Here is a 24,941-nt window from a genome sequence, read left to right as displayed (position 1 = left end):
TGTGTTGTCACAAACGGAACCGTTTGATTGATTGTTCAAATAGATGTCATCAATGGGATTCAATAGTCATGAGAAGTAATACCTGGCACACCCAGCACGAATTAGACGAACTCTGGTCTGGCTCCTGATGTGTCTGCCCACATCCTTGGCCTCCCCATCCTGCCACCTGGTAGGAGCACCATGCACACTGGTCTCATGTTCCTCTGTAAGACATAATTATACTGTTAAAGCTCTGGGGTGAAAATTATTCACAGAAGAACATGTTTGAAGAACAACATGATACTGTGTGAATTACCTGGAGTAAGCATGGGGGGCAGGCAATCATGGAAGAAGTGTATTGCCTTTTGATCCACAGCAGCATCCACAGGGGCATAAGTGGACAACTTCTTTATCAGTCTGTCTATATGAGATAGAAACTGGGTCCTGCGTGGATCATCCTAGATTAACAATCACGTTACATGGTTTCATAGGTTGTTTCATGGGATTGATAACTGACAATCATAATCAATACATATACATACACACACCAACACATTCACTGGGGTACCTTGTCTGAGTTTTGGACTCCCATGAATGTCAGGTAATCCAGAGGTAGTCCTCGTCTAAACTCAACATCCTCCTCCATGGCCATCTCCAGTGCTGCTGGGACCACCTAATAATTAGAGCGAATGTAGCAATATCACTAACACAACTCGGTAATAACACAATTACACTGATAATTCACATGCTTTGTATAGTATATTGCAAACCTTCATCAACACGTCTCCCCAGCTGTTTTTCTGGTAAGAGGAGATGGTGATGTGAAGGGAGTGTGTATCTGGGAGGCAGTTTCCCTGGTGAATGAACCCCCTTGGAAAATAAAGGAGGTCTCCAGCCTCCAGCACCACCTCCAAGATGGGCTTCCCAATCTCTGATTGGCTAAAGTTGGCTGCAGAATGAGGAATTTGATTAGTATAACCAAATAACCAATGAAATATTGCCTATTCAACGGCATGTAAAAAAAAAAAAAAACATTAATTTATGGTAGAGATAATCTCGATATTTAATTACAGAACAAGTTTTTTCCATTCATTTACAACAATAGCAATAAAATCACAAGCTGCAACACAACCCCAGATGCATAAGACAAAAACACGCAAAACGAAGCAAATCAACGACACTCAATACTAAACTTGATACAGCAGTCTAACCCGAGTTCAGTCATAATTCCTGCTGCCACTGTCTTCTAATGCATTCTGTGGATTGATCAAGTTCTATACAGGACATCTGGTATACATATGGAGGTAATTATTCTGGAGAGGTTGTGTGAGTATTTCCTGGTTTGGGAACTGGTTCGCCCTGCTCATATTCAGTCTTTGCTATTTCCTTCCCCCAAAATGTATTTAACTGGACTCGGGCATCTATACCACGCAATTACAGCAGAACTTCTCATCATCCCGGCTAAACCCTCCATCTCCCACGATCTCTCAATCACCCTGGGATCTGCGACGGTGACCCCTTCATCCTCTGCCAGGAACCTTGGGGTTACCATGGACGACGAGCTCTCCCTCACGGCCCACATTGCTGCGGTCTCCCGGTCGTGTAGATTCACCCTCTACAACATCCGGAAGATCAGGAGATACCTGTCTGAGCACTCCACCCAGCTGCTAGTCCAAGCACTCGTCCTCTCCAAGTTGGACTATTGCAACTCTCTGCTCGCTGGTCTCCCAGCATGTGCAACCCGCCCTCTTCAGAGGATTCAGAGCGCGGCGGCCCGCCTGGTCTACAATCTACCCAGACGCTCCCATGTTACCCCGCTCCTCATCTCTCTCCACTGGCTACCTATCATGGCCCGTATCAGATTCAAGACCCTGGTATTGACCTTCCGAGCAGTGAACGGGACTGCACCCGTCTACATCAAGTCTCTCCTGCAGCCTTACACCCCCACCCGCCACCTACGGTCTTCTTCAGACAACCGCCTGGTGGTCCCACCGCTCAAGACCGCCCGGTCCCAACACAAGCTCTTCTCCTGTCTGGCCCCCCAGTGGTGGAATCAACTCCCCACCTCCATCAGAGACACTGACTGTCTCTCCACCTTCAAGAAAAGGCTCAAGACGCACTTGTTCCGGGAGTACAACGGTACTTAGGAACGGTTCGCTTGACCCGATGTTAGTTTCCTCAAGGATCACAATGACTCTTGCTTAGAGACTTGTTGCTCTTGTGGTTAGTGGTAACTGATTAAAATTTTTGGTTCTCGCTGTGATATATTGTTTTATTACTGTTGCTTGCTTTTTCCCACAGGTACACTTGCACTTATAGCTGTTCATGTTGTTTGGTTGTGACTTGTTTAACTACATGCTCTTATGGTTCTTCCCTTTGGCACTTACTTTGGTTGTTCACAATGTGTGCTTCATGTTTTGGCTACTCGCGATGTTTTTTGGCTATCTTGTTGTTATGATCAGTGACCTATGCACTTTGTAAAGCTCTCTCTTGGAAGTCGCTTTGGATAAAAGCGTCTGCTAAATGAATAAATGTAAATGTAAATGTAAATGTAAATTATATACCACTCAAACCCAGTAACAGTTTCTTTCCACAGGCAGGTTGCCGAACAGTTAACGCTCACAGTGTTCACAGTGGTGTCGTCATGTAATGTTTTTGTGTATGTAGTGTATACGTATAAATATATAATGTATGCATTTTCTTTAACAATATATTTGAAGAGCATGTCTGCCTTCATTATTTTCGATGGGGATGGTGTGTGTGTGCGTGTGTGTGTGTGGTGGGGGGCTGGGCCGGATTTGGCCCGCCACTGGGGTGCCCCATTTTGTTGTATTTTTTAAGCACGACAATAAACTTGACTTTGAACTTGTATATCTCTAAGGATAAAATATATTAAAAGCAGAGTAGGCGCGTTTTGCAAACTTAGCAATATTGGCTTGAGTTTGAATCTGAATCTCAGTATCCAGAGTGCTTGAGACAAGTTATTGAGTTTCCAATTTAGCATATTTGCTAACTAACAAAGTAACCCACAACCCATGGATTCTGTGGCCATCCAATATTTTCTGGATCATGGTGTACCCACTCACAACTACCGTGACTAAAACTGTATAAACAGATATTTGGGACTCCTAGGCTGTCCTGTTCCTTCAGGCGCTGTAACCAGTTTTTTGGATGGAACTCATTCACTAATACATGTGGAGAAATTATTTTCTTTGCTCACAAAATAAGGCAATATACCGGTATTTTGTTTTCATATCACGGCGTGTATGTTAATGAATCAGAATTATTCTAAACTGACAGGCGTGTGTCCGTCTTTCGCAATCAGGATCCTGCCATGCCTTAATTTCTCCATATACATCTTGCTAATAGGAAACGTCTGAAAAGCCATTCGTCACACACGTTGTGTCAATCTCTGAAGATCCTGCAAGGCTTGATTTTAACACTTGCTTGGAGGTAAATCAGATATTTTAAATACCCTGCATGCCTTTTGATGGGCTATCAATTAACCAGTTGGCTACCAATTCATATATGCGCAATTTTATGGAACTAGTAATTGGAGTAGTCAATCATTACAGGCCAATAAAAAGTAAAGAAAAACGAACTTTAAGGAATGCTGTCTTAAAATGCTATGATAGAATTATTTATGTGTACACATGTTCTAAATTCAGTGCACAAACAAATTCAGGTAAGTAAACATTCATAAATCTTGTATTCTTTATATATACACAGACACAGATCAGCCACAACATTACAACTACTGACAGGTGAAGTGAATAAGACTGATCTTGTTATGATGACACCTGTCAGTGGGTGGGATATATTAGGCATGAAAGTGAACATTTTGTCCTCAAAGTTGATGTGTTGAAGCAGGAAAAATAAGCGTCTGGATTTGAGCGACTGTGACAAGGGCCAAATTGTGATGGCTAGTCGACTGGGTCAGAGGATCTCCAAAACTGCAACTCTTGCAGGGTGTTCCTGGTCTGCAGTGATCAGAGCCTATCAAAAGTGGTTGAAGGAAGGAAAAGCGGTAAACCGGTGACAGGGTCATGGCTCAATGATGCACTTTGGAAGCGAAGGCTCCAACAGACAAGCTACTGTAATTCAAATTGCTGAAAAAGGTCATGCTGGTTCTGATAGAATGTTGTCAGAACACACAGTGCATCCCAATTGGTTGCGTATGGGTCTGCGTAGCCACAGTCCACTGCCATAAGTGCCGACAATGGGCATCAGAACTGGACCACAAAGCAATAGAAGAAGGTGGCCTGGTCTGATGAATCACGATTTCACGTGGATAGCTGGGTGCGTGTGCATTGCTTACCTGGGGAACACATGGCACCAGGATGCACTATGGAAAGAAAGCAAGTCGGTAGAAGCAGTGTGATGCTTTGGGCAAAGTTCTGCTTGGGTCCTGCCATTTATGTGGATGTTACTTTTACATGTACCACCTACCTAAGCATTGTTGCAGAACATGTACACCCTTTCATGGAAACAGTAATCCCTGATGGCAGTGTGTTGGAAAAATTGAAGATGTAACATTTATCCTGTATAAGAATGATTCTGTGTTCAGCATTCCTTGGGTGCAAAGAGGCCAACCCCTAAATCTGAACTCTGGGTAAACATAAAAGACCCTTATCTTGGGGCTGAGGACTAGGAAGAAGGGGGTTGGTTTGGTTGTTTTAAGGAGATACTTTGTGACAAGGACTATAGGTGGAGACGCAAGGTCTGGTGACCATTTGTTGACACCTATGTGAAGGAGTTTACGACCCCAGGACCGGAGATCCTGTTGTTGTGTTTCAATCAGGGTTGATGTCGTAAACACGCACACATGTAAACACGCACGCACACGCACGCCAGGTCTATGCAAGAGAATGAAGAAGAGCCATGGGACATTTGCATGCCTTTGTCTTAACCAATGACTGTAAAGAGCGGGGCTGCTTAAATAGGTAGCTAGCGCAACATGCTAGAAGACAAACTTTGTAGCACAATGGCGTGTGATGTTTTTGTCTCCTTGTGGGCCGGCCGCAAGCAATAAAGCTTTCTTAATTAAACTTGTTCACCGACTGACTGTGCAATGCTTGATAGATTAATATTTCTGACACAGTGACATCTTTCAGCAAGATAAAGCACTCAGGAATGGTTAGAGGAACACAAGTTCAAGGGGTTGACTTAGCCTCCAAATTCCCCAGATCTCAAACCAATCGAGCATCTGTGAGATGTGCTGGACAAACAAGTCCGATCCATGGAGTCCCCACCTCGCAACTTACAGAACTCTCTAAAGGACCTGCTGCTAACGTCTTGGTGCCAGATACCACAGCACACCTTCAGAGGTCTACTGGAGTCCATGCCTCAACAGGTCAGGGTTTTGGCAGCATAAGGGGGACCTACACAATATTAGGCAGGTGGTCATAATGTTAAGGCTGATCGCTACACACAAACACACTGCCTTTTTATTGCTTTATTGAACAGTTACAGAAAGACAGGAAATGTATGGGAGAGAGAGGGGAAGACATGCAGAAATGGCCCGAGCCGGAATTGAGCCTGGGCCGCTGCGTTAAGGCCTCAGCCTGTATGGCCATGGTAGTGGTAAGCCATTGGGGTGCAAATCCGGGATTTGTGAGTACACACTTGTGAATGAGGCCCACTGTATTTATTGCCCAGCCATAAAAACTTAACTAAGGGTGGGGATAAAAAATCGATCACATTTGAATCGCGATTCAGTCTTCTAGCGATTCACAAATTTAAAAAAATCGTTTTTTGGAATTTAAAAAAAATAAATGTAATATGTTTGTTGTAATGTTTTTTTTTCTTTTTAATTACAAATCATGAAAGAATCCTCCTTTTTAACCTTTAGATGCATGAGTTCTAAATATTTCCAACGATCCCCACAGCGCAAGTTATTTTTCTGAAAAGGTAGCTAGTTAGCTTTAGTTAGCTTCCGGGACAAGTTACTTAGCATAATACTCGTAGCAATGCTACTACCATGCTAGTGTTACTTCTTAGCCTTCTCATTAGTACATTTTGAAGCCATATTAAAAGGGTTTACATTTACATTTTACATTTAGTCATTTAGCAGACGCTCTTATCCAGAGCGACTTACAGTAAGTACAGGGACATTCCCCCGAGGCAAGTAGGGTGAAGTGCCTTGCCCAAGGACACAACGTCATTTGGCACAGCAAGAAATCGAACGGGAACCTTCTGATTACTAGCCAATTCCCTAACCGCTCAGCCACTTGACCTGTTTTGTCACATAGTTTTTGTCTATCGGAAAATATTCAATTGGAATGTTCGAATCACATATGCAACGTTACGCTGTGGGACTCACATTCGAACAATCACATGTGTGATGCTACTCTTTAACGGGTTAATAGGCAAAGCCGAGAGACAGGCATGTTTCACCTTTGGCGAACCTTTAATGTTCACAATAATTTAATCTAGATTCCATTTCAACGACTTCCTGAGAGATTAGTTTTTGTAAATTTAGTTATTCCCTTTGGCGACCATAGAAAGTCGGGCTGGGCGATAAATATTATCGAAGTAATGACTTCCCTCAATAAAGATAAAATAACATTCATTAATTTTCAATAATGTCGATAATGTCGATAGAAAATAATTAGAAACAGCAGTCCATTTAATTTCTGAGATGCAGCCGGAAGTTGCGGAGAAATGGTATACGCCCCTCCAGTGGAGTAGCTAATGTTAACCGCGGAAAATGAGTCTTGTTGCTGAAAACAAGACTCAGAGGGGGTCAGATGGCTGAGCGGTTAGGGAATCGGGCTACCAATCAGAAGGTTGCCGGTTCGATTCCAGGCCGTGAAAAATTATGTGTCCTTGGGCAAGGCACTTCACCCTACTTGCCTCTGGGGAATGTCCCTGTACTCACTGTAAGTCGCTCAGTGAGTGTCTGCTAAATGACTGAATGTAAATGTAATGTAAATGAAAACAGTGGCAGCGATAGCCATGGCGGGGGAGCAACTACCAATGAATAAATGATATAAAGGATTTGATTTCTTCAGTTATTTGGAAGTGGTTTGGCTTTATGAAATCTGACAAAGAGCAGAGCAATGTTCGGTGCAAATTGTGTCGTAAACAGGTGGCTGCCAAGTCTGGTAATACGACAAACCTTTTTACCACCTGAACAGACTTGGTCTTTGTTGCCTTCTTTGTTATAAGTTATAATGCAAATTGATATGCACTTCAGTTTTTTGTTTATCTTGTTCATAACGTCTAAGGGTTAGGGTTTATAGCTTTCACATTGTTTTGTGAATGATAACATTGTGATAAATATATTTAAACCTAGAGACCAGACAGACTTGGTCTTTGTTGCCTGTAGACAGTAACTACCTCAACTTAAGCTGGCATTAGCTAGAAGTTATAATGGAAATTGATATGCACTTCAGTTTTTTTATTTTGTATATCTTGCTCATAACTTGTAAGCGCTTATAGACCTCTAAAAAAGAAATGTTGTGAGTTGACAGTAAAAAAGAAACATTGAAGTCTTTGGTTGTACAGGCGGTCTTGTCTGAAACAAATTGTATTAATATTGTCTTAATTATCGTTATCGAATGGAAATATAAATATCTACTGTGATAATTTTTACCTATATCGCCCAGCCCTAATAGAAAGGGAACATTTCAGGGTGGAGCAGAGTTTACAAGGTCCCCTACTGGCATGCTTTCTCATTTCAATGTCTTTACCTTAAAACCTGAGGTTTGTGAAATTGTCATAAGCATGCAAGAAGCTGTGGTATATATGAGTGAGTCAATCTCACCTAAGTAAAGCAGAACATCATCTAAAGTAAAATGTTGTGCTCCTCATCTTTAAAGACAAAGCCTCTTCTAGTCATTTTTCAATAAAAAATTAATGACAACTTACAACTTGACAAAACAGGCAGTACCTCTTCTTCTGACCTGAAATGCAAAACAAATTCATGTTTAAATGTATTTCTGCAATTTACCAATTTGGATTTTTTAATTAATGGGTAGTGCTGATGTTTGCAGAATTTGAACTTTGTCAAGGAAACCATATGGTCGATAAATGAACTGTCACATCCACTCCCTCCTTCTAAGGCATTCACACAGTGATGCAGCGGCCAATCAAATCAAATATTATAGTAAATTTGACCTCTTCAAAGGGTATTGGCATGTCCCTTTAACATCTCGGGCACAGGAAGTAGCTGTTTTTATTACTCATTCAGGGCTTTACTCGTACACTGTTATGCAATTTGGTCTGTGGAATGCACCTGCAACATTCCAGCATCTAATGAATATGGTAGTTTCTGGGTTGGACGGATGTGTAATTGGATGTGGTAATCTATAGCAACACCTGGCCGGCCCTGTTTCAGCGTTTAGCTAACATTTATTATGGCGTGAATGGCTGTAATGTAGTGCTCACTACATTTGTTCAGAATATACAATTATGAAATGAATTGATTCCAAAAGATATAGCGAAGAAACACTCAGCCATAGGATACACAAAATCGCATAGGAATTGAATGTTTCCATGTTGTGTTACGCGTATTTTGATCGTATTGTCTGGGTTAGCAGCGACGTTCTTAGTATGAATTTTTAATATGTGGTGTCAGAAGGAGCTGTGATGTCGTGGAAAATACGGCTATTGCCTCGAAAACAACCCCAAATACGTGCATAGTAGCCTACATTCGGGTAGTGTCTATGGGAACCATTTGATTCAGAAGAAGCCAAATCAAAGTGTTACCTGAAGGCCAACGTAGTTAACAAATACGTAACGATTTAGCTAAAATTTGTGAGCTAGTATAGCTCGCGGTGTAAATCAACGGACTATGGTGCGCACGTATTTTTGCTCTAGTGCAATCGAATCCCACTTCATGCGAGCCTGCAAATGTTTTATTTTGTCTCCATTTATTTTGTCACGAATGGTAGCCTAAGGTAGTGCGCACGTAGCCTATATGCCTACTTTCATATTTGCCGCAGCAAATATGAGATCCGACTTGAAAAAATTGCCAGTAATATGTTTGTGAATTTGTGACGAATCTGGTGATAGAGGCAGACTGATAGGTGCACGCACAGCTGGGGAACCAGTTAAATTGGGAACCAGTTGGGACGTAACACCGGCAGTAGAAGATGGAATCGCGATTCAAACAGTACCATCTGCTAACTGAAAATATGCCCCCCAAAACGTAAATAAGCTTGACATTTACTTAGTGGAAACTGCTCATTCATAAAAAGCTCACTGGTAGCGATCATTGTCAGTAACAACGCAAAGTGCGATATAGCGCTGTGTGGAGAAGCTGCCCCGGTAAATTGTACTACTACAGTACAGTACAGTAGACTACTGCTGTGTTCGTCTTGGTAGCGATTGCGTTGGTTGAATTGGATTTAACGTTCCGTTGTACGGTTTAGGCTGAAATTAATTATTTTCATGAACAGATTGACAAAGTTTAGGCTGTGGCAATGAAGTTAAGGTTAGTAGTTAGATAGACTTTTGATTTAATTAAGGGGAGTGCCAAACAAACGCTGTTTGACTTCCTACAGCTGTGTAGATGTTTTTATAGTGTCTCGCGTAGGCTACAGCATTGCAGTGAGCAACACTGGTTTGAAACCACAGGTAATGATCATTTCACCCACAAATCGTTTACCTGTAATGTAATGTCATAATAAATATTACAACTGTGGAAGAAATTGGGATTTCCTGTGTGCTTACATTAATCACTAATCAATAGCACTAGTCATTGGATACTAGTTAGTACGTTTATCATGTAAGCTTGCTATTAATAACAGTATATTGTGTCTATGTGTCAGGTTAATAGATGTTCGGGGTCAGGAGAAAGTACTGGCTAAACGGTCCTTGTCATGACTACAAGGAGAGCTCCAACTATGAACTCTCTAGTGTGAGAGTTGTCATGTGTTGGGAGCAGTGAATCTTTTTCTCTGAGACTGTAACGTCATTCCTGCCTGACTGTCACAATCTATGTTTACATTCTTGTGCCCTATAAAAGATGGTCCTCCGGCTTTCGGAGCGGAGAGAGACCTGGTTGAGACCTAAGCTTGGTGTTGTGTTGTCATTTATGGTCAGAAGACTGCTTTTCTCTCCCAATCTGCAGATTGATAAATACGTATTAAAATCCAGAACTTAACTGAACTTAGTCACTCCGTTTATGAAGAGACGGACAAAACACTTTCTTCATCACAACGAAAATGTATTTGTGAGGAATGTTTATTTCAACGATTGAAAACAGATGCATCATAGACCACTGTAGTATGTGTTGCCCAGGCAACAGAGGCTAATGTCATGATGCTAATGCTTTAGTGAAATAGTAGACTACCGTTTCCGAAAGTAGATGTGGGCCTACTTCCTTAAAAATGTCAGCTAATATTGTACATTACATTTCACAATTGTTTTTCACATCCCAAAGTAAAATGAGTAAATAGCCATCACCCTGGCCTCTTTGCTTATGGCATTTTTGCAGCTGCCTTGCAGTGAAGCTATAGTTAGCCTAGCTATCCCCCAAGTTAACAGATGCGAAACGAATGTTCTGCTACAGGTAGTCACGCGTGTTTTCGTGACGTTAGTGACGTCAGTGACTGTGGCTAGCAAGTTAGCCACCGTTAGCTTCACTTTTCGCCACAAAAACGCAATTTCTACTTAAACCATGCAACGGAACGTAAATAAAAATACAACCAACGCAATCGCTACCGATACTAAACTTTTGACACCTAGGTTGTTTATATATGTCTGTATGTCCAAATATTGACTGATCCTTAGGGGGGCGAAAAAAAATAATAAAAATATATATATATATATATATATATATATGTGTGAGAGAACAAAGGTTGTGCCCTCGCCGAAGGCTTTTGAGCACACCCAATAAGTGACAGATCGACGAGAAGGCACATTCATTTTCCGACCCGGCCTTTGCTCTGCGCAACAAGCGCCATCTAGCGATCATTACATGTCAGAAACAACGCCGCTGTCCGGAGACTGTAAGTAGGGGAAAAACAGCTTGGCGCTTCTTGTTAATTAACTTTTTTGTGCGTACAGAGTACGTTACATTCTTTCGGTCAGTTACAGGCCCAATATAGGCTATTTAAAGAGAAGGGCTCAAATAAATATATATTGTGCTTTGATGGTATATTGCTGGAATGTTAATTATTTAAGTTGTGTGAGATTTCTTCTTTGAAAAGCAAAACAAACTAAAAAGCACATTTAGCCCATTTGATTTATCCAATGACAAAAAATACTGCACTTTCACTGAAAAACCGTGTTCGGCCTTCGGCCAAGTGTTTAATTTAGTTTGCTTTCGGTTTCGGACGATCATTTTCTTTTCAGGGCATCCCTACCATAGGCTGAATACAGTCATGCATCAACAGTAGAGATTAAACAACATAAAATTGGCTACTGTAATGTTGGATCAGGTTTCTCAGATGATCGAAAAGGACGCTCAGACGTGGTGGAATTAAATACAAGTAGCTTTATTTACTTCAATACAGGATATACACACACTGGGTATTTCGCGCATGAAAAGCCCAACTGTTGCACAAGCACAAGGTTGCTTTATACTCATAAAAAGTCTGCCCCTTTTAAACATAAATGTGTTTCAAGATAACCAGTTGTTAACTGTTAATTTCCCTCTCTGCTCAATATTTTATATGCCAAGTGGGCCAGTCTGACATTCAACTCAGAGTTGCAGTGTTCTAATGTCCTAATTTGGTTATGGGATAGAGCCCATGAGTTCTTCATTACTTGCTTATCAGTTATAACAGGCCTCCAACGCCTGGAGCAGAGTTCAGGGTATGGACATTTGTTCCCTAACTTTCCATTTGGATGGATACTAAGTTTCCCTCACGTCAATCCTCCTCTCAAGGATCCTTCCCAGATCAGCCTGTTTCACATGAGGACAGACATTAAATATTTAAAAGGCAGTCTAAATTCAATAGGGACCGTCCTCCAGTTTTCTGCTCCGACAGTAACAAGAGCTAGGGTTACCTGGGCCTACATCTTAAGCAACGTTGTGCAAATTTTTGCTAAATGTCTGAACCGGTTGTCTCATGAACTAGTCTTACAGTCCAAAACAAGTCCAAAAGAAAATTGCTGAGCAAATTGTTAAATTAAGTTTTTGGTTATCACAGCATTTGCCTTGCTAATATTATAAAAATTATTCATTTACAGGAAGTGGAACCATTAAGGGCGAACGCTAACATGTATTTTTGGTGTAGGATTGATGTAAAGTTCGGTAGGGACATCTCATTAATTCAAGTGCTTGGGGCGTGCAATCATTTACATTTTTTTAAGTAATCTATCAAAATAAGGTTATTTTTGAGGTTGGCTAAAGGTATACCAGTCTTAACTTGTGTTACAGTAATATGATTTAGCCTACTTAAATTATTTCCAACTAAAGAAAAAGTCCACTCTGTCCCAATCCATTGAATCCAGTTTATTACACCCTCAAATAAAAACTTATTGGTTAGCTAACAAAGCTTTGATTGTGTCCAACGTCTTTAGAAGATTCTCTGAAAAATCTTTTCTAAAAATTAATCTGACCTGTCAGAGCCTTTTCCTGTCCGTTAACTGTTAGCTAGTCTGGCAGTCACACAACACACAGGTAGCCTAGCTAGCGTTCGCCTTAGCCAACTCCTTCACCACGGAGCTAGCTGTTGTAGCTGGAAAATCAAACTTTTCCCGAACCCCATGGGGAGGAGGGCCACAACATCATGACCACCAACAAAACTCAGCAAGGATTGTTCTTGCTCCGGCTTTAACTTATGGATATTCGGCAGCGTTGCCACAACCACAGAATAGCTTCGCTCGCATCTTTCTCAGCCGCCATTACTGAACTACAACTCAAAATAGTGCACAACATCAACGTCATCGTCCTCAGCCACTCCCTCTGTTCGCTGATTGGACCTACAAAAAATTTGTTTTTGAAAACCGACTGATGCACTGAAATCCCAGACCTAGTACAGAAGCAAAATCCAAATTGAGAGGAAGTACGTAGGAGGGCAGAGCCAGGCTAGCCCACTCCCCCCATCAAAAGGATGGGGGGAGTGGGTCTACATGAATCCTATAAGTGACTAGGGTTGCCACCTTCAATACAGAAAAATAAGGGACGCCTGCCTCAGCGGGGGGGGGGGGGCAGTCTATCACAACAACTCACGTGGTCATATCGTAATAGCTGAATACACAGCTGACAATAATAAACACAGGCCAACACAGTTTGACAGTGAGACCACAAAAAAGGCTTGTGAGATGTGAACCATATTTGATTAAATTATTACATTAACAGATCCATAACTTTTTAACTTTAAATTAAACAAATGCTTTGATACTCAAAAAAGTATATTGGGAAAAAATATATATAGTGCAGGAGACTTGCAAAGGATCTTCCATGAACATCATGAACATGATAACATCAGTGGACCAGAAATAGTAGTGTGCAGTATTGGAGCATGTCAAGCCTACTTCCTTTTATAAGTGTACTTCTTATTACGCGGGGGGGAGCTGGCAAGCAGCTCCAGATACTCTCCGCCAAGAGACCCGCCCTCCTCTGACTGATTGGCCGTGACCCTGAAACAAACCGATCAAACCAACAATGGCATAGACTATTACCCAATCAGGGGTAGAATAGGACGAGTCTTCACAGAATGCGGGTGGGATGATTTGCATGGGATGCTGCATTGAAGACAACTCTGAAAATACGGGACAAAACCCGTTCCGTATTGATTCAAAACGGGACGCGCTATTTTATTCTCAAATACGAGATGATTCCGTATTTTAAGGGACGGGTGGCAACCCTATAAGTGACCTATATTGGATTTGAAACAGCGATTTTAGCCGACAAGTTTGCTTCCCTGCTTTTCCCACAGGAATAAAGAAAATTTTTAAGATATTACCTTAACACCTGTTTTTTTCTGTCTATAATCGATTCATATATGTGTTCCTACTGTAACCTACTGTTTTCTGATGACAGACAGTTCTATAATGTAGTATCCGCCTGCCGATCATAAAAACACCTATTGGCTGTATGTTTTTCTCTATTCACTATAAAAAACATCCTCTGACCTTCATATATCAGAGACACTTTGGTAGTACCACTGTGTCTGAACTGATCATTTTTATCTTGAGGTGTTTGTTAAACTCTTTCCAATTTGCTGATTGCTAATACTTCATATTGCTAAACCTGCATCTATTGTTATTTAATCTTTACTGCCAGAGTAGTACTTTTCATTTAAAAAAAATCATAAATGCTTATGTTGATTGTAATTAAAATTACCTGGGGTTGTATACTCTCCAATGCTTTTTCCCTTCCAGCTGAACTACAAATGCCTCAATGTCATCATAATGAGGAGCAAAGCCCTGTGTTCCAGGAGGTGTCAGATACCTGAGGATATAAAAATGATGAACTCTTACTCATCTTTCAGATCATTTTACTATAATGTTCTGACTGCAATGCCACTAATCTGCTTCTGTGGATGCAGTTTTCTCTATTGGCTACTCACACATTGGCTCCTGCCATACTGCCAAAGTGCTCTTGAAGGATGGACAGCACATTCCACACAGTGGAGGAAAAAGCCTGTGGATTCACCATGCGCAAGGAGCAACCATTCTGGGGATAGGAGGGAACAGGCTGGAGTTCAGTACCATCAGTCATATCAGCTTTTTGAATGTGGAATGAGAAATCTGGTAATGTGGTTTACCTCATAAAAATCCCATACAGTGAAGGGCAAAGCCCTTCCTGGAGGGTTGTGTGTCTCTCTCTTGCCATTGGTGTAGCTGGTGATGTCCAAGTTGACTCCATATTGAACATCATCCTTATAATATTATCAGTAACATTAATTTTGGGGGTCAGGAAGATACAGTATGATGACATAAAAAACATGAAGAAAATACTTGCATGTCTCAAGATGCGATCAAACTCTGCTGTGGAGAACAGTCCCTTATAGTAATCTTCATTCTTGCGTGAAATGTGAATGGGCTTCTTTTCCCAAGTATCCCTGAGAATAATGAAGAATGTAGTCAAGAGAAAATCAATAAAGATCTATCTCCACTGCAATCTGAAAAAAAGAAATGGGTATGTACACTATGGGAAGAAAAATGTGTCAGTAGACAGTGAATATGAATAATTTCTATATATAATAATAAAAATAATAATCTGAACTGCTCAACTTAAATAATTGAAGAAAAACAATGCATTTGCTTCAGTTGTTGCCATTTACTTTCAGTTTACTGAGACATCTGGTCGCCGAGGAACAGCCATTGCGTGCAGATTCACTCCTTTTCACATTTTAGAACTAGATTCCCAGGTTTGTATAAATGCATCAGAAGAAGCTTTATCTCTGTGTTTATGTAAATGATAGCATAACTGTAACGGTTAGAACTGGTGGTGAATATACGGCACCGTTTATGTGCCTAAATCTAAGTAATCGGGCACAGCCAAGTTTCTGTACATATGATAATGGATGTTAACTAGGATATGAATGCTTTGCTCCATTCCTGCTATGAATCGAGCCTTTGGTTTTTCATGGACATGCTTAAAACAGAACATTAAGCTCTGAGTATCATGTCCACAGAACAGAATTTGACAATTTCTGAAGGGAAATGCGAATTTCTAAAACATAAAAAGGAGTTATTTGAATCTGCACTCGACTTCTCTCTCTCGACAGGATGGGTGTCTCAGTAAGCAAATGTAATTGCAAGTACTACATTTCTATTATAAGAACTAAGTAGTGTTTAATTTTCAGTAAGGTTTTAATACAGTTTCTGAGCAAATAAACGTAATTTCGTTTTACATCCAATTTCAAGTTCCTGTGCCAGAAGGAAACATATTGGTTTTGTTGGTATTATTATAATTCTCTTTCTCCAAAAACCTCAATAACTCCTTTGACCCTGCGTAACTTTTTCTTCTAATTCTGTACGCTGAAACGAGACCGAGTATAAACTTTGCAGAACCCCTGGGCCAATTTCACCCTTTGGCGGCACTACAGGGACTGTTCCAAATCTGCCCCATAAGCAGGGCACTACACTGCGACCAAAATGGTTGCATTTGCAACCTTTTGAAATGCCATTGCGATTATTTTTGTGCTTACCTTTGGTTTTAGGCAATATGCTATGATTTGTTATGCGCATTTATTAAAACAGTAATGTTTATTTTAAGAATACATTTTATAACGTGCTCTGAGCATTCAACACAAAAAAAGTTAGCTTCAGCCCAGCGACCCCACCGCCCCCTCCCGGAATGGTGTAGCCTAACGGTAAAAAAATTAATAATAATAAATCAACCTCTCGTCAAGACGCACGTAGCAATCGCATATATATACATCAAATGTTCACTCCTCGACAGGTCTGCAAACGCCTTTGTAAACTGAGATTTGTTAAAACGTTTGTTAACCGAGACCATAGGTTGAGACGTGTTCGTCAGGTTGCAAAAAAATTTAATGGGGTCATTTATTTTTTAATCGCGTTACATTTATTTGTGAATCGCGTTACATTTATTTGTGAATCATGAAATACATTTGTGAATCGTGTTACGTTTGTTTGTTTGAATTATGAAACTAATGTAACTCCATAAGGGACTGTAAAGTGGGTTGATATGTATGACTAATGTGTGTACTGTGTGTGCGTGTATTTGTTTGTATGAGAGTGTAAAGTGGGTTCGTAGTTCCTACCTGACTGACTGCATGTGTACTAAGCATCCCTTGTTGGCCAAATACTGTAGCTAGTTTTTTTCACATAGCAATCACACTGAACTGAATTTGGCATCAACAACATGACTTTGAATACCTTATTCTAGACCAATACATACATTTAAACAAATGGTTTTGGCATTAACATGCCTCCCGGGTCCGTATACTTTGCGGCCAACGGATTTTCGTTTTGAAATTAGAAAACAAAAATCGTGAAACGATCCGTTTCCCGACTACCATTTGGAAATAGGAAAACAAAAAACGGGAAACAATCCATTTTCCGTTTCGATAATAGAAAACGGAAAACAAAAAAACAACCCGTTATCTGATTTTCTTTGATGTGCTTAAACATGGAAATCGGGAATTAAAATAGTGTGTGGAAATCTTCTTTCTCAATTTTGCGTAGATTTTTGTGTTGTGACCCGGAAGTTTCTCCAACGAGCTTGACAGTCACTCTGTCAGGATGTCAGCAGAGGGCGCGCTGGGGGGGTGTTTTTAAATCCACTATCACAGGCTGTAACCCTAGAACCTAGTCCATCCTCACAAAAAACACACCACACACACCCCAGGAATTCATATTTTCGTTTTGAATCACAGTGTATCACTGGTCACCATGCAGAGGAGCTATTATAAAGAGACTAAGATACAATTTTCATTTACTTAAACTAGACTAAATGTCTTCAGTTTTCGTCAACTAAAACTAGACGAAAATAGTCATGGATAAGTCTGACTAAAATAAGACTAAAATGCTCAGACTTTTAATCGACTGAAACTTGACTAGACTAAAAAGAGTATGAACGTGACTAAAACTAGAGAGGGTACAATTTCTGGGGAAATTGTAGGGTGTGCTTGCTTGCGTTGGTTGCACAGGGTCCGTTTATGAAATTTTTACAACTGATATTTCTGTATATTTATATAAAAATGCATACTTATTATTTATAAAGATTACATAGATTTAAAAGCATCTTTTGTTTGCTGCTCATTTACAACTCAAAATACGAGTGAAGTGTAGAATGAAATAGATGTCTTCTCATTTCCCCTGCAAGAGGCCGCCTGAATCAAAACGAATACATTTGGCAGACCGGTGTAAAAATTGACCTAATCTCTATGACTTAAACGTCCTTTTAACCTTTTGCTGCCTAAGCCAACATTCCAAACATTCCATATGCTGTTGAAATATGATATTCATATTAATATGCAAATTTTATGAATTTTCATATTAAATCATACACCTTAACTGTTGACACCATATTGAAGAACAGAACTAGGGGATTTTTATGATGTGAATAAATATATGATTACTTAAGGCAAATCATATTTTATCAAGGTGATTTCAGGCAGCCATTTTTTACAAAAACTTCTCCATCCACCATACCTCATCAGACAACTTCATTTTTAACCACTTTAATTACAAGATGGAGGAAAACTTTGAGCAGGTGGAATATCCACACATCTGTGGGCAATGTGGAACAGAAGACAGATTAGAAATATCATATTTTGATTAAAAGTTATGACCATTCTAGTGACTACATGGAAACACGTGGAAACATGGGGGAAACCTACATTTCTCTGCCCCAAAAGTAGCTAGCGCTATGGCTGGATACTCCTCTCGATAACTAAAAAACGTTGGAGTTTCTTCCACAATCGACCGAATTGGCCAAACAAGGCATGTACATTTATCTTACAGTGTATATAATCTAGCTAGTTAATGTTGTTTTTCTAAGTTTTTTAGAAATCTGCTCAAATCGAGGCTAAACAGTGCTACTAACGTCATTACTGCCTGTCCTGCCGGACACGGCAGAACGCGAGTTTTTTTCTGGAAAAAACTCGCATCACTCCCACAAACAAATTCTTCGTATGTAAAAAGTTTAGACTTTTAATTGACAATATTGACAACACATATTAATAAACTTGTCTTTACTCAGAATATCGTCTCAGATTTCAATTCGAAGCTGTAAATCTAACACTGTAGGCAATCTCCCATGGTCTCCGCTCTGGCTCCGCCTCGAAAAACAATGGCTGCCGTTGCAGACGATACATTTATTTCCCCCTCCCAGTAACCCCTTAACCAATGATATGTACTTTGAGCTTAACTTGTCATGAGTATCTGGCAGTTTTCAGAAATAAAATCGGTGATTGGACGGCAAAGATATTAAGGCGGGTCTTATGGGTCTTTTTTGACCCATATTTGAATGGGCCGGCTAGATAGGGTTAAGTTTTTCCCTTCTCGTGATATTTTCAGGCATTTAGCCTACTCATATTGCATTCATTAATAAAGAACCCCCTTTGAAAATTATTCTACGACGTTACCGGCAGTAGAAGATGGAATTGTGATTCAAACAGTACCATCTGCTAAATGAAAATATGCCCCCAAAAACCTAAGTAAGCTTTACATGTATTTAGTGAAAAATTGCTCATTCATAAAAAGCTCACTGGTAGCGATCATTGTCAGTAACAACGCAAAATGCGATATAGCCCTGTGTGGAGAAGCTGCCCCGGTAAATTGTACTACTATAGTACAGTACTAGACTACTGGCAATGTTCGTCTTGGTAGCGATTGCGTTGGTTGAATTGGATTTAACGTTCCGTTGTACGGTTTAGGCTGAAATTAATTATTTTCATGAACAGATTGACAAAGTTTAGGCTGTGGCAATGAAGTTTAGGTTAGTAGTTAGATAGACGTTTGACTTCCTAAACAGCTGTGTAGTGCTAGATGTTTTTGTAGTGTCTCGCGTAGGCTACAGCGTTGCAGTGAGCAACACTGGTTTGTAACCACAGGTAATGATAATTTCACCAACAAATCGTTTACTTGTAATGTAATGTCATAATAAATCCTACAACGAAAATTTATTTGTGAGGAATGTTTATTTTAACAATTGAAAACAGATGCATCATAGACCAATGTAGTATGTGTTGCCCGGGCAACAGAGGCTAATGTCATTATGCTAATGCTTCAGTGAAATAGTAGACTACCGTTTCCGAAAGTAGATGTGGGCCTACTTCCTTAAGATTATCAGCTAATATTGTACATTACATTTCACAATTGTGTTTCACATCACAAAGTAAAATGAGTAAATAGTTATCACCCTGGCCTCTTTGCTTGTGGCGTTTCTGCAGCTGCCTTGCAGTAAAGCTATAGTTAGCCTAGCTATCCCCCAAGTTAATAGATGCGAAACGAATGTTCTGCTACAGGTAGTCACGCGTGTTTTCGTGACGTTAGTGACGTAGTGACGTTAGTAACGTCAGTGACTGTGGCTAGCAAATTAGCCACCATTAGCTTCACTTTTCGCCACAAAAACTTAACTTGAGCCTAAACCATGCAACGGAACGTAAATCCCAATAGAAGCAACTCAATCGCTAAGAAGACGAAACTTTTGACACCTAGGTTGTCTATGTAGGCCAAATATTGACTGAGTTTTAGGGGGGCAAAAAGAATAATATATATGTGAGAGAACAAAGGTTGTGCCCTTGCCGAAGGCAAAGCACACCCAATGACAGCTTGACACAAAGACTAGACTAAAACTAAAATTAAAACAGTCCGCCAAAAACAACACTAGTTACAAGAAACCAATCCAATTGGCCAACGCTAGCGTTTAACGCTCCTGATTTACATTTATTCATTTAGCAGATTCTCAACTTCATGTAAATGAATTTGAGAATATTTCAGCTCACGCTGCCTGCGCCGCTGTAGTGGACACGCACCATTAGGCTCCGACTAACTGAAAGGTTGTTGGTTTGAATCCCAATTCTTCCATGATTTGAAATGTTGTTTAAAAAAAAAAAAGCTACAGGACCACGAGTAACTCCCACACAAAGGTCTCGACCATGTCAGGTTTACAAGTTTGCAATTTTGAGAAGGAATCCACCATTGCTGCTTGCAGCTATATTTGGAATCCTAACTAATACAACATTTAAAACTAGAGAGGGTACAATTTCTGGGGAAATTGTAGGGTGTGCTTGCTTGCGTCGGTTGCACAGGGGTCCGTTTTTGAATGACATTTTTACAACAGATTTCTGTATATTTTATATGAAAATGCATACTTATTATTTATAAAGATTAAATAGATTTAAAAGCATTTTTTTTTGCTGCTCATTTACAACTGAAAATACGAGTGAAGTGTAGAATGAAATAGATGTCTTCTCATTTCCCCTGCAAGAGGCAGCCTCATCGTTGAATCAAAACGAATACATTTGGCAGACCGGTGTAAAAATTTACCTAATCTCTATGACTTAAACGTCCTTTTAAGTTTTTCCCTTCTCGTGATATTTTCAGGCATGTAGCCTACTCATTGCATTCATTCATTAATAAAGAACCCCCTTTGAAGATTATTCTACGACGTTACCCGGCAGTAGAAGATGGAATCGCGATTCAGACAGTCCCATCTGCTAACTGAAAATATGCCCCCCAAAACGTAAATAAGCTTGACATTTATTTAGTGGAAAATCGCTCATTCATAAAAAGCTCACTGGTAGCGATCATTGTCAGTAACAACGCAAAATGCGATATAGCCCTGTGTGGAGAAGCTGCCCCGGTAAATTGTACTACTACGGTACAGTACTAGACTACTGCTGTGTTCGTCTTGGTAGCGATTGCGTTGGTTGAATTGGATTTAACGTTCCGTTGTACGGTTTAAGCTGAAATTAATTATTTTCATGAACAGATTGACAACGTTTAGGCTGTGGCAATGAAGTTCAGGTTAGTAGTTAGATAGACTTTTGATTTAAGTAAGGGGAGTGCCGAACATGTTCTGTCGCCGTTTGACTTCCTAAACAGCTGTGTAGTGTAGATGTTTTTGTAGTGTGTCTCGCGTAGGCTACAGCGTTGCAGTGAGCAACACTGGTTTGAAACCACAGGTAATGATAATTTCACCCACAAATCGTTTACTTGTAATGTAATGTCATAATAAATCCTACAACGAAAATGTATTTGTGAGGAATGTTTATTTTAAAGATTGAAAACAGATGCATCAAAGACCACTGTAGTATGTGTTTCCCGGGCAACAGAGGCTAATGTCATGATGCTTATGCTTCAGTGATATAGTAGACTACCGTTTCCGAAAGTAGATGTGGGCCTACTTCCTTAATAATATCAGCTAATATTGTACATTACATTTCATAATTGTGTTTCACATCACAAAGTAAAATGAGTAAACAGTTATCACCCTGGCCTCTTTGCTTGTGGCGTTCCTGCAGCTGCCTTGCAGTAAAGCTATAGTTAGCCTAGCTATCCCCCAAGTTAACAGATGCGAAACGAATGTTCTGCTACAGGTAGTCACGCGTGTTTTCGTGACGTTAGTAACGTCAGTGACTGTGGCTAGCAAATTAGCCACCGTTAGCTTCACTTTTCAACACAAAAACGCAATTTCTACTTAAACCATGCAACGGAACGTAAATAAAAATACAACCAACGCAATCGCTACCAAGACGAACCTTTTGACACCGCCGTTGTGTATGTAGTCCAAATATTGACTGATCCTTAGGGGGGCGAAAATAAATAATAATAATAAATATATATGTGAGAGAACAAAGGTTGTGCTCTCGCCGAAGGCTTGAGCACACCCAATTATGCTATTCAGATTCACTTGTTCTATGCAATTATTCAAGAGAAACAACACAAATTCAAATTGTGTGATTCAAAATAAGTTTATGCAATTATGCAAGTTCCATCCACCTTCTGCTTATCTGGGATTGGGTCGTGAAGTAGGGTATTACCAGAGGCAGAAATCCCAGGGGGGATGGGGGACACCCCAACCCACCCCCCCAATCACAGGGAAATTACAATTTGTCCCCTCCAATATATCATTATAAATATAACTGTAATTTGAAATGAAAAAGCACTTTTCAGACTACTTATTATAGACACGTAAGTGCTCGTTTTTAAATTTCAAAAGATAACAAACCCCTGCCCTTTGTCATATTGTACCATCAGATCCTGCTCGCCAGACTTTCTGAGATGGGCATCACTGGCACTGCACTTCAGTGGATCACATCCTACCAGGTCTCCTGGGGAGGCAAAGTGTCAGGCCCCCGCTAGCTCTCCACTGGTGTCCCACAGGGCTCCTTCCTTGGACCCCTCCTCTTCTCCCTGTACACCACCTCACTTGGACCAATCATCACCTCCCATGGCTTCTACTACCACTGCTACGCTGACGACACGCAGCTGTACCTGTCGTTCCCGCCGTCTGATCCGGGGAGCTCAGCTAGGATCGAGGCCTGCCTCACAGACATCTCCGCCTGGATGACCAAGCACCACCTCCAGCTGAACCTCGCCTAAACAGAACTTATCATACCTGCCAAACCCTCCATCTCCCACGATCTCTCAATCACCCTGGGATCTGCGACGGTGACCCCTTCATACTCTGCCAGGAACCTCGGGGTTACCATGGATGATGAGCTCTCCCTCACAGCCCACATTGCTGCAGTCTCCCGGTCGTGTAGATTCACCCTCTACAACATCCGGAAGATCAGGAGATACCTGTCTGAGCATTCCACCCAGCTGCTAGTCCAAGCACTTGTCCTCTCGAAGTTGTACTACTGCAACTCCCTGCTCGCCGGTCTCCCAGCATGCGCAACCCTCCCTCTCCAGAGGATTCAGAATGCAGCAGCCCGTCTGGTCTTTAATCTACCCAGACGCTCCCATGTTACCCCGCTCCTCATCTCCCTCCACTGGCTTCCCATCACGGCCCATATCAGATTCAAGACCCTGGTACTGACCTTCAGACCGGTGAACGGGACTGCACCCGACTACATCAAGTCTCTCCTCCAGCCTTACACCCCCACCCGCCACCTACGGTCTTCTTCTGACAACCGTCTGGTGGTCCCACCGCTCAAGAGCGCCCGGTCCCAACACAAGCTCAAGTGCGTCTTGCTCAAGACGCACTTGTTCCGGGAGTACAACGGTACTTTGGAATGATTTGCTGGACCAAAGGCCTGGTCCAGCAAATGGTTCCTGGTTCCATAAAGGCCCCTCAAAAAAGTTGGACTTAAAGTCCCAAACCTGACTTGAATTAGTTTAATTAGTCAAGCGGGGCTAAAGCGGTTCCATAAAGGCCAATTTCAGCTCACGCACTCCTACTAATTCAAGTCAGATTTAAGTAGTCAAGCTAATCGCGCGTGCACCCTATTCTTATTCTTAAACAGCCCGAGAGGTAAAACATGGATCATACAATCCACCACGGCAAAAGCAATGCACACGGCCACGTGACTTCTTCCAGAAAGAACGTTCCCTTTAAGCCGTGTACTATGACAGCTCTCATCCACCGCTTCATCAAAATAAAATGACACGCCATGATTGACGTGAACTATAGGCTACGTAGGTGAAGGTCCTTTTTTAGACCTTTACTTCGTTGATTAAAAAACAGACACCCTTTTAACACATCGAAATTGACTTTTTTGACATTGTTTAATATAAATAGACTACTATTAGTCAATAGCCTACATTATCCAGTCGCCTAACTTTTTAACATGGTTTTTGTGTCGGGAAAATGGAGGATAGATGTCCTATAGAGTCCTTTAGATTGAGATATAGGCCTATGCCTGATGCCTAAACATTTGAAATCACAAACTACCATAGCCATACATTTAACGGCTATGGTGTGTATCAAATCATTGTTTAATGCATTAGGCTAAATGTTGTAGCCTATGTAGGCTATTTAAATAGATTTTCTATAAATGTAGCCTACATATTGAGCTGATGAGAATAAGAGAATGTCCGTGGTAAATCATCGTTTTCCCATTGGGTCAGTGTTACAGGAACGTCTGGTTAAGAAAGAACACGGTCTAAGCCTGACCCGGACCAGGCTAGTTTCGAAGCATAAGTTACCATAGTAACTGAGTTCGAACTACGTTGAGCTAGCTTTATGGAACCAAATGAACTAAAAATTAGTCCGACTAACTGTTATAAGTCTGGCTTATTCGGTAAACTCGCTTTATGGAACAGGCCTTTGATGTTAGTTTCCTCCAGGATCACAATGACTCTTGAGAGACTTGTTGCTCAGTTGTAATTGATTGAAAATGATAGTACTCTGTGAAAAATATTACTGTTATTTGCTTTCTACAGGTACACTCTTGCACTTTTGAGGTTCATGTTGTTTAGTTGTAACTTGTTTAACTACATGCTCTTATGGTTCTTCCCTTTGGCACTTAGTTTTTTCACAATGCATGCTTCGTGTTTTGGCTATCGCAATGTTTATTTTTATTTATTTATTCACAATACCACTTCAAATAATATAGCTGCAAGCAGCAATGGGGTGGCCAAGCAGGTCAGATGACCCAGAAGAAACTTTCGACATCCTCAGAAGAGTGTTC

At 40.8% G+C, this 24,941-nt stretch overlaps 2 protein-coding genes and 1 pseudogene across 2 annotated transcripts in view; 2 read left to right on the top strand and 1 right to left on the bottom strand.

The window, feature by feature from the left end:
- Window positions 1-24,941, bottom strand: part of riox1 (ribosomal oxygenase 1) — a 38,605-nt gene that overhangs the window by 627 nt on the left and 13,037 nt on the right. Inside the window, exons 4-12 of the mRNA XM_067241348.1 lie at window positions 14,846-14,945; window positions 14,649-14,762; window positions 14,451-14,557; window positions 14,225-14,332; window positions 7,852-7,886; window positions 750-928; window positions 548-652; window positions 296-437; window positions 83-203 (exon numbers count right to left, since the gene is read on the bottom strand). Of these exons, the coding sequence (XP_067097449.1) occupies window positions 83-203; window positions 296-437; window positions 548-652; window positions 750-928; window positions 7,852-7,886; window positions 14,225-14,332; window positions 14,451-14,557; window positions 14,649-14,762; window positions 14,846-14,945 (1,011 nt within the window). The remainder of the gene's footprint in view (window positions 1-82; window positions 204-295; window positions 438-547; window positions 653-749; window positions 929-7,851; window positions 7,887-14,224; window positions 14,333-14,450; window positions 14,558-14,648; window positions 14,763-14,845; window positions 14,946-24,941) is intronic.
- Window positions 1,377-2,114, top strand: LOC136947501 (uncharacterized; the record flags this gene model as incomplete). The annotated part of the gene is made up of 1 exon (XM_067241599.1): window positions 1,377-2,114. A coding segment is annotated over exon 1 (738 nt), but the record flags the coding sequence as incomplete, so codon positions are not given.
- Window positions 15,616-23,547, top strand: LOC136947499 (uncharacterized; annotated as a pseudogene).

This window comes from Osmerus mordax, chromosome 8 (assembly GCF_038355195.1).
Source record: "Osmerus mordax isolate fOsmMor3 chromosome 8, fOsmMor3.pri, whole genome shotgun sequence".
Classification (NCBI taxonomy): domain Eukaryota; kingdom Metazoa; phylum Chordata; class Actinopteri; order Osmeriformes; family Osmeridae; genus Osmerus; species Osmerus mordax.
This window is presented reverse-complemented; position numbering and strand designations above follow the sequence as displayed.